Source organism: Peromyscus leucopus, chromosome 1, assembly GCF_004664715.2.
Source record: "Peromyscus leucopus breed LL Stock chromosome 1, UCI_PerLeu_2.1, whole genome shotgun sequence".
In the NCBI taxonomy this organism is placed as follows: domain Eukaryota; kingdom Metazoa; phylum Chordata; class Mammalia; order Rodentia; family Cricetidae; genus Peromyscus; species Peromyscus leucopus.
In genome coordinates, this window is record NC_051063.1 from 4502258 (window position 1) to 4514962 (window position 12705).

The 12705-nt window shown below is 55.8% G+C and overlaps 1 protein-coding gene across 6 annotated transcripts in view; it reads left to right on the forward strand.

Moving 5' to 3' along the window:
• Positions 1-7411: 7411 nt before the first annotated feature.
• Syt7 (synaptotagmin 7) overlaps positions 7412-12705 on the forward strand; it is a 61403-nt gene continuing 56109 nt past the window's right edge. For all 6 annotated transcript variants that reach the window (XM_028884272.2, XM_037204626.1, XM_037204634.1 and 3 more), the window contains exon 1: positions 7412-7761. In XM_028884272.2, the coding sequence (XP_028740105.1) occupies positions 7731-7761 (31 nt within the window). In that variant the 5' untranslated portion in view covers positions 7412-7730. The remainder of the gene's footprint in view (positions 7762-12705) is intronic.

Genomic DNA, 12705 nt, shown 5'->3' on the forward strand with positions numbered 1-12705 from the left:
GCTGCTTCCCTCGGGAAGGGAATTAGCTCACTCCACCTGGGTGGAGATGCTTCATTAAGAATGCAGATGCCAGGCTCCGGAGGGAGGTCAGGGCTCCAGAGACAGGGCTGGAAGCTGGGCTGAAGCAGGAGCTGAGGCTGTGGGAGTGAATGAGATCACAAGAAGAGACACGTGGAAGATGAAGGCTGAGGACAGAGCCTTGGGGGCCACCCACAGTTGGGAGGGACAGGAGCAGGAAGACAGGGGACCTAGGAGAAATTAGAGCAACCAAAATGTGGGAGGTAGAACCTTTTCTTTTTCCTCCTCCCACACTACTGGGGGCCTGTGCTCCCCCTCACCTCCGTGAGCAGGACCACAGGTGGCTGAGGGGCTGCCCAGTTTCACCTCCAAGGCTTTCAGAGCCACAGGCAGCACAGCCCACTCAGGTGACTGGCTCCCTTACCCCTCCTTCTGGCTGTGACCTTGCAGAGCAGCGGGGGAGGGGGAACACCATCGGACCATCGAGGCTCAGGCTCCTCACCTTCCTAAGGGGATTAGCACAAGACGATTTCTATGTTGGTTGCTGTGACTATTAAGTGGGATAATGCGTGTTATGCATTTGGCACTCGGGCCAGGCAAGCCCTCAGAGCTCAATAAATGCTGGCAGCTGCTATTATGATTATTACAGTGCCGGGACTGGGTTCTGGCGCTGGGTCTGGCACAGCTAAGGTGCCCAGCAGCCTCTCTGGAGGTCTTGGTGAAGGAGGGGACCAGGTGATTTGCACTCGCTGCCCCCATCCTGGGGTGCTGGAAATCGTCCTCGCCCCAGAGCGAGGGAGGGTGGTTGCAGGACGCTATGTGTCTCCTCCCGGATAAATAAATAATCCTACGATCTGAAGGACCCTCACACACACTGCGGTCTTCAACTTCAGTGAGAGCTGGGGTGGACCTTGGGCAGTGGTTTGAGCACTTTTCAGCGTCTGGTGCTTACTGGCTCTGTGGATGGGTCTCCTCCTCCAGGGAGAGCACTGTCCTGTTCTCTAGTCCGCGGCAATTTGTCAGCTCTGGAGGGCGCCGCCACGCCCCCTCTGCGCACGCGCACGCCGTCCTCGCCAGTCTCCTGTAAGGACCCTGACTCTGCTCGCGCTCCAGCACCGGTTTGGAGTTGACACGGAGGGACGCTCCTTTCTGGGATCCAGTTGAGAGGTGGCAGTCCAGGGCCCCAAGCTGGGCGATTACAGGTTCTCCACTATTAGGAGCAAAGGCACCTGGTCTCTCTCCCCAACCCCCAACCTCCAATTTTGGATCAAAACCCAGCCGAGGAGCTCCTTGGAGACTGGGAGCTGCCCACTACTGGAGCACAGAGATCTTGGGATGGGACTGGGAGTGTATGTAGTTCAGCTGGTAAAGTGAGTGATTAGCTGGTTCCATCCCCAGCACTACGTAAACTTGGCTTACTGGTGCGTGTTACCTCAGGCCTTGAATGATAGAGGCAGAAAGATCAGAAGCTCGAGGTTATCAGTGACTGCATAGCCTGCTGGAGACCAACCAGGGATACACTAAATCCTTCCTTGAAGGGACGGGTGGGGTGGTGGGGGGGGGGAAGACATTGGGTAATACGTTCTAGTTTCTGTCCCCTCACACACAGAACTCTGAATCTGGAACTCAGAGCCTCAGTTTCCCCTCCTCAGTATCAAGCTAAGATATCTCATTAACCAGACCCTGAAAACAGGTCCAGAGACCCCTTGGGCCCCCTGGCCTGTCTTTCCTCAGGGGGTAGATGCAGAGGTATGGTCCTCTGAAGTCTAGGGGCCACTAATCCCTCACCCCATCTTATCCAGACTCCAGGAAGCTCCCTGAGAGGAGCAGGACTGGATTCTCTATCAACTCGGCTGGGACTGGGGTCCTAAAGCAGTCTAGGTAGGAGTTTGATCCTGGGAGGCCCCTGTTAACTAGGCCATCACTGGGGATGGGCAGTGGAGGCTGGCGCTGACCAGCTTGGTTCTCTGGGGGAGGCAGTGGCTTTGAACAAACCACAGACAGTTTCTGCAATATCAAAAAGAGCTCTTAGAGACTAATCACATAGGGGGAATGGGGCAGCTGGAGAAAGAGCCTCTGCTTGTTTCCCATCAATGGAGGATCAAAAAGCATTTGGTCAAAGAACCTTTAAATACCTTGAAAGGCAGGTGAAGCCGGTTCAATGGGTTCCAAGAAGGATTAAAACACCAGTCTGAGCTGCAGACAGGCTGGCTCCAGCCACAGCAGTGCTGAAGGGAGAGGCCACAAAGGCTAGAGGGGAACACTTTAGGAATAGTTCCCCCCAGCCCACCTCTCTCATGAACCTGAGTCATCATGGGGAGGGCAAGGAGTGCAAAGAACTGGGCTGAGACTGTTGGAAGCCACCTTGTAGAGAGAGCTTCAGGACAAGGGAGCTTTTCCTAGAAACTTCAGACCACACACTTACTGATAAGCAAAATGTTGTATCTATGTCTGCATTTTTTTCTAGGGAAATGAGATCCCCAGAAGGACTTGAGACACTTACCAAGATGGTAAAACAGCATCCCCATGGCACAGAATGGGAAGCAGATCCTCGGAAGAATTGAGGGTCTTACCCCAGCTCCCTGAGCTTGGCATCAGCAAGCTGAGGAGTTTCCAAGGGGCCTGAGTCAGTCTCAGGGGTCTGGAGCAGCCTGAGAGTCAACGAAGAGGCCTAAGATCAAGCTTCTCTCGAAGGCTGTAGCTGTCCCTAGAGGAGCTGACTAGAAGAAGGCCACCTGTTTTCAGCTTCGGGGCTTTGGGGGCCGATGCTACGAAAGCTGAGTGAAGTATGGATGGCTATCAGGAGGAGAGTGGAGGAAAGAGAGACAGGCGCACAAGATAGCTTGGCAGGTAAAGGCACCTGCCACCAAACCCTATGATCTGAACTTGGTCCTGGGAACTCATACAGTGGAAGGAGAGAACTGATTCCCACAAGCCATGGCATGTGCGTGCTCTCTCTCTCTCTCTCTCTCTCTCTCTCTCTCTCTCTCTCTCTCTCTCTCTCTCTCTCTCTCTCACACACACACACACACACACACACACACACACACCAGATATAAATAAATGTTTTAAAAATTTTTTAAAGGGAGAGAATCAAGATGGAGAGAAACACATGGGAGGGCAGGTGATCTGGAGGCGGGGCTTCTAGTAAGAGCGTGCATGCTTCTGGACCTGCAGCAGCCTGGGGAGTTCTTGAGTGCCTGCAGCTACAGAGAGATGGGCCTGGGTCAGGATTCTTGATGCTTTGGGGTCACGTCTGGGGAGCCAGGAAAACCATCTTGCCGTATCTTGCCAATATATTTTGCCATCTCTGCAGTACTATTTTTACCCCGATGGGGAAACCAAGGCCCAGAGATAACCGTCTAGACTGAGAGCTAGAGAAACAAGGCAGGAGCAGAGCAAAGGACTAGAATCATGCTCTTGATGTTGTGGCATAAACCCCATCTTTTTAGGACTAGGCCTCCAAAGCAGGAGTACCACGGGGCTGGGCACGGGTAGGAAATCCAAAAGCACTGATTGCATCTCCTTGTGATGGGACAGACATGGTGATAGCTGCCACTGCCTTCTTGGTCCTTGCTGTCCTGTCCTTTTAGGATGATGGCATCTGTTTATTGTTCTTTTGAGACAGTATCTTTTATAGCTCAGGCTAACCTTGAACTCCTGATCTTCCTTTCTTAACCTTCCAAGTACTAGATTTACAGGCATGCAGTACTACACTGGCTGATCTGTTAATCTTATGCTTTTATCCACTCCAGACTCCCGGCCTCTGCAGAGGAGGAAGGGGATGGCTGGGGTGGGGTGAGGACAGGGTTGTGGGACAAGTGCTTTAGACTGGCCTAGTATACTGTGTAGGCTCTGATGTGTCACTGCTGGGTCAGGCCAATACTCAGTCTGAGTCTGTTGCCACATGGATGGTGACAAGGAGAGAGGTGTATTTGTTCTGCCACACGCACACACAAACAGCTTCCTCAGCATTTTTATTAATAATTCATCCTGTAGTCTGGTGGGTGGGGGTGAGGGGACAGGAGCTGTAGGGAAACAGCAGTATGGAGATCATGCCAGGGGAGAAGCTGGCGGACCCAGGAGCCCTGCCTCCATGCCGTGGCCTAGCAACACAGCCAGGTGGCCTCGGGGGCCCTGTTTGGGAGAGTAGAGGCCTGGCATCTGCTCCAGAGGGACAAAATGTCCCTCCCTGCTCCTACTCTCAGCCTGCAGCTGACCCAGGACACCTGATTTCAATGACTGTGCCAGATGGGAAACAGGCCTGAGGGGTCCAAGGCATGCAGCAAGCCAGCCCTTGGGGAATTAGGTGCTATGAATGCTTCCTGCCACGTCATGGAACCCAGGACACAGGGGCCCACCCGGCGGTAGCGTCATGGAAGGATAGGGCCTCCCCTGAAGTCCCCCCTCGAGAGGCACAGGACCTCTTCTAAGAAGAGTCAGAGCCTGAGAGCAGGGTGGGGGTAATTCACAGTCTCCTGAGTTCGTTGTCCAAGGACCTGAGTTCTCCTGCAGACTCCATTTCCTGCCTCTGCCTAGTCCTTTTGAGTGCTTAGAAGGCAGGAACTCCCAGCTGGCTGGGCTCTCAGGATGCTCCAGCAGAAGAGTGTAGCCTTCAAATGTAGCAAAATGGTTTGAGGTTAGATTTCTGAAATGATTTCTTCAACAAGCAAAACATGAGAATGGAGAGTATACAGCGCCTCTCCTAAGGATAAGAAAAAATAATAGGAATCAATATCAGGAATAAATCAGATGCTTCAGGTATCGTTAACGGTATTACATTTAATCTTACGGTAATCAAAGAAATAAGTATTGTTACCCTCATTATATAGAAAGAAGAAACCAAGGCGCCGAGACATGTGTCTGTGCAGGTTAACCACAGCTGTGACTGGCAGAGCCACATGAATGTGTATTTTGTCCTCTTTCCAATGCTGCTGCTTTCCCTGAACAAAGTGCCTGAAACCCACAGAAAAGGGGTTTTCAAAGTCTCAGGGGGTTGAAGATTTAGCTCAGTGGTAGAGTACTTCGCTAGCAAGCACAAGGCCCTGGACTCAGTCCCTGGTACTCAAAAAATAAAAATAAAAAAGAAATAAATCAAAACCCACAATGCCCCGGAGCCTTGTTTTGCACAAAGCGATCTCTTGAGGTTTTATCTAGCATATCTGGGGGACTGTCCATCTCCACTGTTTAGAATAGTGGCTATCTCATGCCTGCTGAGAGAGAATGAGGTGAGTTTTATTTGTAAGCCCTGAGTTGGGAGCAAATGGAAGGATCTTTTCATGGATCTCAGAATGGCAGGCAAAGATCTGGGAACTAAACCAAGGACTTCTACAGGTCCTCTAGCAGCTCCCGTCCTGGGTTGTGAGCTCTCAGAGCGTATGGCTCCCTGGGTCTCCTCGAGGGGCTTGACTTTCATCATTTGTCACCCCAAGGAGGTGGCTTGGGTCATCTCTCTGATGTCCTCTTCATCAGCTTTGAGAAACTGGGAGCTTCCAGACACCCAGTAAAAAACCTGTCAAGTTACAACGGCAAGGGATTATGCTGTTCCCCTCTCCTCTCTCTCTGGAGGGTGGGAGAATCTGGAGTAGGAAGATTTCTGAAGAGGAGCCAGCCCTTCCTGTATACCCACTGATGGCTGGGGTAGGGGACAGTGCACTCTTCTCTCTTTAGAAGGCACTGAGAGAGGCAGATGGATCTGGAAGGTGGCATGAGTGAAAGCTGGAGACCCGAGAACCCCAGCCTACTGGCCTGGCTTCCCAGGATTCGCAGAAACCCCCCCAACACACACACACACACACACACACACACACACACACACACACACATACACACACACATAGAGGCTGTGGCTACCTCCTGGATTCTTGGCTGCATGTGAGTGAGGATGGCTGCAGGATGTGGAACAAAACAGCCCTTGACCACAGGGTGAGGGCTGAGATTTCTGGCCACTGGGGAATTACAGGCCCTAACCTACACATGCCTTCCATTTGCTCCCCTTCCATTTTTAATTAGAATATTCAGCCCAGGAAATCTGTTTTCCACCGGAACAGTCTTAGAGAAGGTTTGCTGGGGGAATTTCCTTATCTATTTCTCAGCCGGAAAAGCTGTGGGTGGAGGTGAATGTGGTGTGTGTGTGTGTGTGTGTGTGTGTGTGTGTGTGTGTGTGTGCAGTATGGTAGGGCATGAGCCACACACACAGTTTGAAGCCAGCTAGGTGGCTTTCTGGGAGCAGAAACCTTCAATGTTGGAAAGCCTGGTTCACTTGTCAATTGCACGGAAGGAAGATGCTGACGTTTGTAATCCAACAATTATGCTGTTTTACCCACCCCTTTCAGTGCAGGGTAGGGACAAGACATGCACCGTGGGAAAGGTCTGAGACTCTTTGTGAGCTAGGCTGTTTGTATGCTTGTATTAAGGGAAGAGAAGTGAGTCCCTGTGAAGATGTGTGTAAGGAAGCCTGTACCTGATCCCCATGGTTCGGTCCTGGGCCTTCAAAGTTCTTGAGACATGATTCTGTCTCTTCCCCGCCCCAGAATCAAATAGTCCCGATTCTGTAGAGAAAAACAGAGTCTGTCAGATCTGGAAAACGTTAAACAGATACAGGGAGCAGATAGCTGAGAGTGCGCCAAGAGATCCTCAAGGCTGGCAGAAGGGGATTTCATTTCTATCAGGGGCACACTGGGTCAAGGGAAAGAGGAGGACCGGGAGAACAGGGTCAGGAGAGGAATGAATAGGGGCTAACAGCTGCTTTCTTTTTTCACTGAGCTGGAATAGGTGGGAAAGGTTGCCATACGTAGTACCCCACGGAAGAAGGAGATTCTAGTCCTATCTGTTCCTGCAGCGCGTCAGCTCTGGGAAAGACAAGACTGTCAGACCGAGGCCCAGAACTGGCAACATACTCCACTCCTGGTTTTGATACCCACCAACCCTTCTTCCCTGGTCCTCCACTGTTCCGAGTCCGGAGCTAACGCCCTCGAGCGGCCACCGAGCGGAAAACCCGGGGCGGATCTCCATGCCTTTCGGAACGGAGTCAGAGGGCACCTCGGAGGAGATGGCCAGCTGGGCGACCCGGTGGCGTGCGAGTCCACCGCCACCCGTGGCGCACGGGCTGAGTGGGTCACGTCTTCCATAGTCTGGACGAACCTAGCCGTGGAGCTCCGCAGCCCTTCCAGGCAGGGGCCTCGTGAGCGTTTGGGGTGTGCGGGGCGGCGGCCGTGCCCTCGGGGCGGCTCCGGGCGGCGGCGGCCAGTCCAGGGCTGCAGTGCAGCGCGTGGCCAGTAGTGGGCGCAGCAGTGACAGTGGCCGTGGCGCTCGGCGGCGGGCGGGCGGCGCCGGCGGTGCCCCGGGCGCACACACACACATACACACACTCACACACGCACGCACGCACACACATACATACATCCACACACACACACTCTCTCCGCCTCGTACACACTCACACACGCTCCGGCGCGCACACGCGGCGCGCAGGCCAGAGGGAGGAGGCTCCGCGCGGCTCGGCGGCGGCGGCAGCGTGCTCCGCGGGCGGCCGGGAGGGCTGGCGGGCGGCCCCCGCTCCCCGGCTCAGCGGCTCGGTGCAGCCCGCGCGGCCCCCGCCCTCGGACCCGCCCCCGGGGGTCGCCCGGCCCCATGCCCTGCAGCGGCGGCAGAGCAGCGCGCGGCCGCAGGCGGCTCTGAGGAGCCCGGAGGGAGCCGGCGACGAGGGGACCATGTACCGGGACCCGGAGGCGGCCAGCCCAGGTAAGCGCGGCCCCGCGCGGGCTGGGGCGCCCCGCACCGGCGGGCAGGATGGCTGCAGCGCCTGGTCGCCGTCTCGGAGCCCCAGCCTAGGGCTGCTGTCGGCTGGAGCCGCACGAATTGCACCCCTTCCTACCAGGGTCATCCCAGCCCCGGGGGCGTGGGTTCTAGCGGCAGAGACTCAGACTTAGACCCCGCAGTCGGGACGTTGCTAGGCTGGATGCCCGGGGCCGGGTTCGCAGTGTCCCCACAAGGACCTCCCCCCCCACCCCCCAGCAGCCCAAGGACAACGTGTGTGGTGGAGCGAGGAGCTGCTGTCCCCGTGGGAGCCGGGCAGTGCCTTCAGCGGTACCCCCTGCTACCCAACACCGGTGCCCTGGGGATGTCAATGTTGGGGAACCTCGGGGCAAGGAGGATCCTGGCAGCTTTGGGCCAAGATTGTGGGCACAGAGGAGCGGAGTGTCATCTGTGGTGCCAACTGTGAATTGAAGGGGCTCCAGGGGGCAAGTGGGAATCTGGTGCAGCGGCGGGGGATAGAGGCTTCTGGGGGGGTGGGGAACCGCAAGAGCTGTGAAGGGGAGGCAGGGGTACCTGAAGAGAAATCTCAGCGGCTGATGACAATGGGGGTGGCCGGGCAATGTTCTCCTGGCCTTGGGGAGGGGGACGCAAAGAACATCAAACTCACTCCAGTCCTACCAGGGAGGGTGGGGAAGGGGGCCGCACCCCTTTGCCTTTCTGAAAGGGAGTGGCCTGGGAGCCCACTGTCCGCTTAGCATCCTTCTAGCATCCTTAGAGCCCAAGCCAGGAATCTCTCCTCCTTCCTCGGGAAATGGCTCTGCCATTTCCTCCTTGGCTCCTGACGCCTCCCCCACGCAGTGCCCACCTGTAGACAGGTCCTCTGCAGCTCCTGTCCAGGCTCAGTTCCAGCTCCCACCTGGGATGCTCCTTCAGACCCAGCAGAACCCCCTACCCCCACTTCTCCTAGTTCAGCCTCTCGGCCTCCGGGGTTTCTGTGTCTGGGCTAGGCTAAGAGCGGGGCTCCAGCCTAAGCCCTGCTCCTACAAGAGTCTCTGGATTCCCTGCTGTGGGCCCTGGGGGAGGCAGGTGCTGTGAGAAAGACCAGCCCTGAAACCCTCCACAGAAGGGGCCGCAAGCCCCGAAGCTGTGCACAGCATGCTGGTGGACACTGGCGATTGACCATTTGTGCTCAGTCCACACTCGCTGTTTTCTCTCGAGGGGCACTTCCAAGTCCACTGAGATTGACCTACTGGGTGGCAGACGTTGTACTCACTCGGGACTTGGGTCTGAGCCTCAGTCTCCTCTGGAGCTTCATGTCCTTCTCTGAATGTCCTCTAGGTGTGGGCTGAAGGGACATTACCTTTGAGGGCCCTTTCCCTCATCTGTCTGAACCCAGGTCACCTAGCCTGACATTGTTCCCCTGGGAAAGCCCGCTTCCTACACTTGGACCAAAGGCAGGGGCGTCTTTTTGCTTGGTTCACGCTCAGCAACCAAGTTGAGAGCCCAGCTCAGGATGAGGGTGGAAGGGAGTGTGGTGGGGGCAGTCTCCATTGCTGTCAGGCCACTGGCCCGGGACCATGTTCCCACCCACCCACTCTTACCCTCTAACACTTTGGCACCATGACGTTACCACTCCTCCAAGCACCTCTGCCCTCTCCACAGAGGCCAACTTGATGTGCTTGGCATCTTCTGGGCAAAGGGCCTGGGTTCCACAGCTGTTCCTGACAGGCCGGCAGCCTCGGAACCTTTCCCTTCCTGCTTACCTGTCTTGCCCCTTGAAAACTCCAGGGTCCACCAATGCCTATGGCAAGGTTGGTTCTGACTGTGAAGGAGGCGGCTGGTGAGGTTTTCTTCTCTCTTGTGTGGGCACTGGGCTGGTGGAAACAAAAATAGGTTGTAGCGGGTAAGGTATGTTTGGATCCTGCTCCTTTGGGATCTCTGGGAGCCTTTTGTGATCCTTAGTGTCACTGCCCACTTCCTAGAATCCCTCTAGCTCCATGTCACTCCCATCCCTGGCGGCTTACTCAAAGTCCCCCAGGCTCTGCTACCCACAGCGAAGGCCCTGTAGCCCCCCTTTCCAACCACCCACAACTCCCCTTTGCCTGGCACCAGGTAGGAGGGAGATATGCAAATTAATTCCTGTGTGACTCAGACCAGTCCCTCATCTCCCCTCCGGTCCCCCAGGAGCCAGTACCTCTTACAGCCTGGTCTCCTCATCCAGCCTTTTCAGGAACACCTGTGCCCACTGTTGCCCTATTAAAAACTAACTAAATAAAAGATACCTTATGCTCTTCGGCTCATCATGCCCCGGGCCATTTGCAGAGGTTTCCTATGGTATTCTCTCTCCCTTTGCTCGCTCACTCTGCAGGTCCCCAAAGGGCTCATCCTAAGACGAAGACTTTACCTGATGAGTGCTCTTCCCTTCCCACCTGGTCCCTGGCCCCCCGGGCACTATTACTCCTGTTATTATAAAGAAAGGGGCCATGGAAGAGAACAGGAGGCAGATGGGGAATGCAGACCTGTTCCCTCCCATGCACACCCATGAGATCCTACTCCAGTCTGCCCAGCCACCTCTACCCGGTACCTTCAGCCTCCTCTGCCCTCTCTCTCCCATCCTTTATCCTCTGCATCCCAAAGCTGGCCTGGCCTGCCTCCTTGGTCTGTCTCTCTGACGGCCTGTCCCCAGGCTGGGCAGGGCCTCAGCAGGCCTGCAGGGGTCAGCGTTGCGGTGGGCAGGCGGGACAGGCAGGACAGCCGCGGGAAGGAGGAGGGAGGGAGAAGTGACCTTGCAGTGAGCTAGTGAGCAAGGCCAGAGAGAAGGGCTGGGAGGGAGAGGTCAGGTCCTGGGGCTTCCTACTCGGTCAGCAGGCGCCTGGGACTTCGTTAGTTTCACTGGACAGCAGTGTCTGAAGCCTCCGTCTGTCCCACCTGTTAGTGGGCTCTGTCCCCTACAGACACTCCATCAGGCAGGTCATTCCTTAGGGGCAAAGGGGGCAGAGTTAGATGTATCATATAGGGCAGAGGGCCTTGGCATGGCAAGGTAATTGTCTAAATCTCCCATCTGCTCCCTGGGCACAACTTCAGGGCAGAGTCTGATGGAGGGGTTGGTGTGAAGCTGGAGTTAGGACTGAAAGAACAGGTGAAGTTTATGGTAGGTATGAGGACCATAGATGGAGCCAGGGCCAAGGCTGGGTGATGTGGAAGTCCAACAAAGACAGACCATCCCACAATTTCCCTGACAACTGCTCTTCAAAGGACCGTCCTCGTCTAGCTAACCCCATCTGCACGGGCTCCGTTTGCTGCTGTGCCTGTGTCCTGGGCTTGGGGCAGAGGTTAGTACTTCAGAACCCTTGGTCCTCTAACAGGTATGACAGGGATGGGGTCTGAGGATGAGTTAGTCTAACAGTGGGCTAGGAGAGGATGACCTTTGGGTATAGGGGCTCCTCTAAGCTATATGGTTGCTGAGGAGACAGACCTCTCACTGACTGGTCTGTGCTGTCCTGTGGCCTTGTAGGGACAGCTTGACCATCAGGCTAGGTGTTTATGAACCCAAGGATGGAGAAAGGAGATGGTCCTGAAGCCTCTCCTTGATGGTAAGAGTGTCCGAGAGGTTTGGATCGTGGTGATAGGCCAGCTTGTGGTAGGTGGTGGGGAGGAGCAGGGGGGAAGCTAGAAGGCAGAGGACCAGGCGGTCATCAAGCAAGCGAAGATGGGTCTTTGGGCAGCTGGTCCTGGTCCTAGTTGACCCACAGGCTTCAAGGGCAACAGAGCAAGGGTCCTCCAGGCCTAATATTGAAGCATGCCATGGGGGAAGGGCAAAGGAGGAGCATGTGGTCCCCTCCTCTCCACCCCCACGCTCCACCCACCCCTCTATTCTCTCAGGGACTTTGAATTCTTATTGAATCTGATGGACCGTTTTCAATAACTGCTTCCCCCAGGGGAGTGAGGCCCACAACAGCAGGGAATAACTGCTGAGGGGGCCATGTGCTGGCTGGGAGGCTTAGTCCTGAGTGGAGGAGGAGGAGGAGTTGGTTCCGTGGGCTCCTAGGAGACACCGAGATATCCCAGGTGGGCACAGACATCTCTATGTGTAGTCCCTATTCCATGGTCAGTGCCCACAGGTGGCACTCGTGGCCAATGAGGTCAGCTTTCTCTAACAGGGCAGTCACTGCTCTGGCCAGGTGCCGGAGCCAGCCTGTGCCAGGCTAAGCCTGGGTACCCTTCTACCTTGCCAGGGAACCCCAGCCAGTGGTGCCAAGCGAATTGTGCCAGTTCCATGGACATGGAGGTGCTGACCTTCAGGCAGCAGGGGGTAGCCCTGCTGGTCTCTGTCCAATTTGCCTCTGGAGGGCCAAGCTTTGTCTCACCCAGCAGAATTCCCTGGGGGTTGGAACAGAGTTGGCAGACAGCATGGAACCTGTGGAAGGGACTGGAGAGAGCCCAGCGTCTATTCCTGCATCCCTACCCGTTGGTAGGAAGGTGGGCTGGCTCATCGGCTCCTCACGAAGGCTTGGCAGCTTCTACCTGGAAGGGGCCCTTGGGAAAGGTGTGTCACCCTGGGTGGTTGGGCCTGAAACTGAGTTATAGGGTGGGCTGGGATGTTTGGGGAATTGGTATATCTGCGTGATAGCGCAAGTGAGGACTCAAGTGAGGGGGGAGGGGAAGACAGGGTGGTGGGAGAAGCCTGGTGGCTGTGTGTACCTACGTGTGTGCGTGTGCGGGCGGCAGCTGGCTGGCCGTGATAGCTGTGCTGAGTGCTGAGTGCCCTGCCCGCTGTAAACAGCAGCTAATGAGTGTATTCATAGCGAGGTGCATTGAGGTGCATGGGGAGCTGTGACGGAAAGCTTTGGGGAGGGCACCTCCCCCGGCCCTGTACTCAGCCTGTCAGGGCTCTCTAGGGATCCTGCCTGCCCCCTGCCACACCCTCAA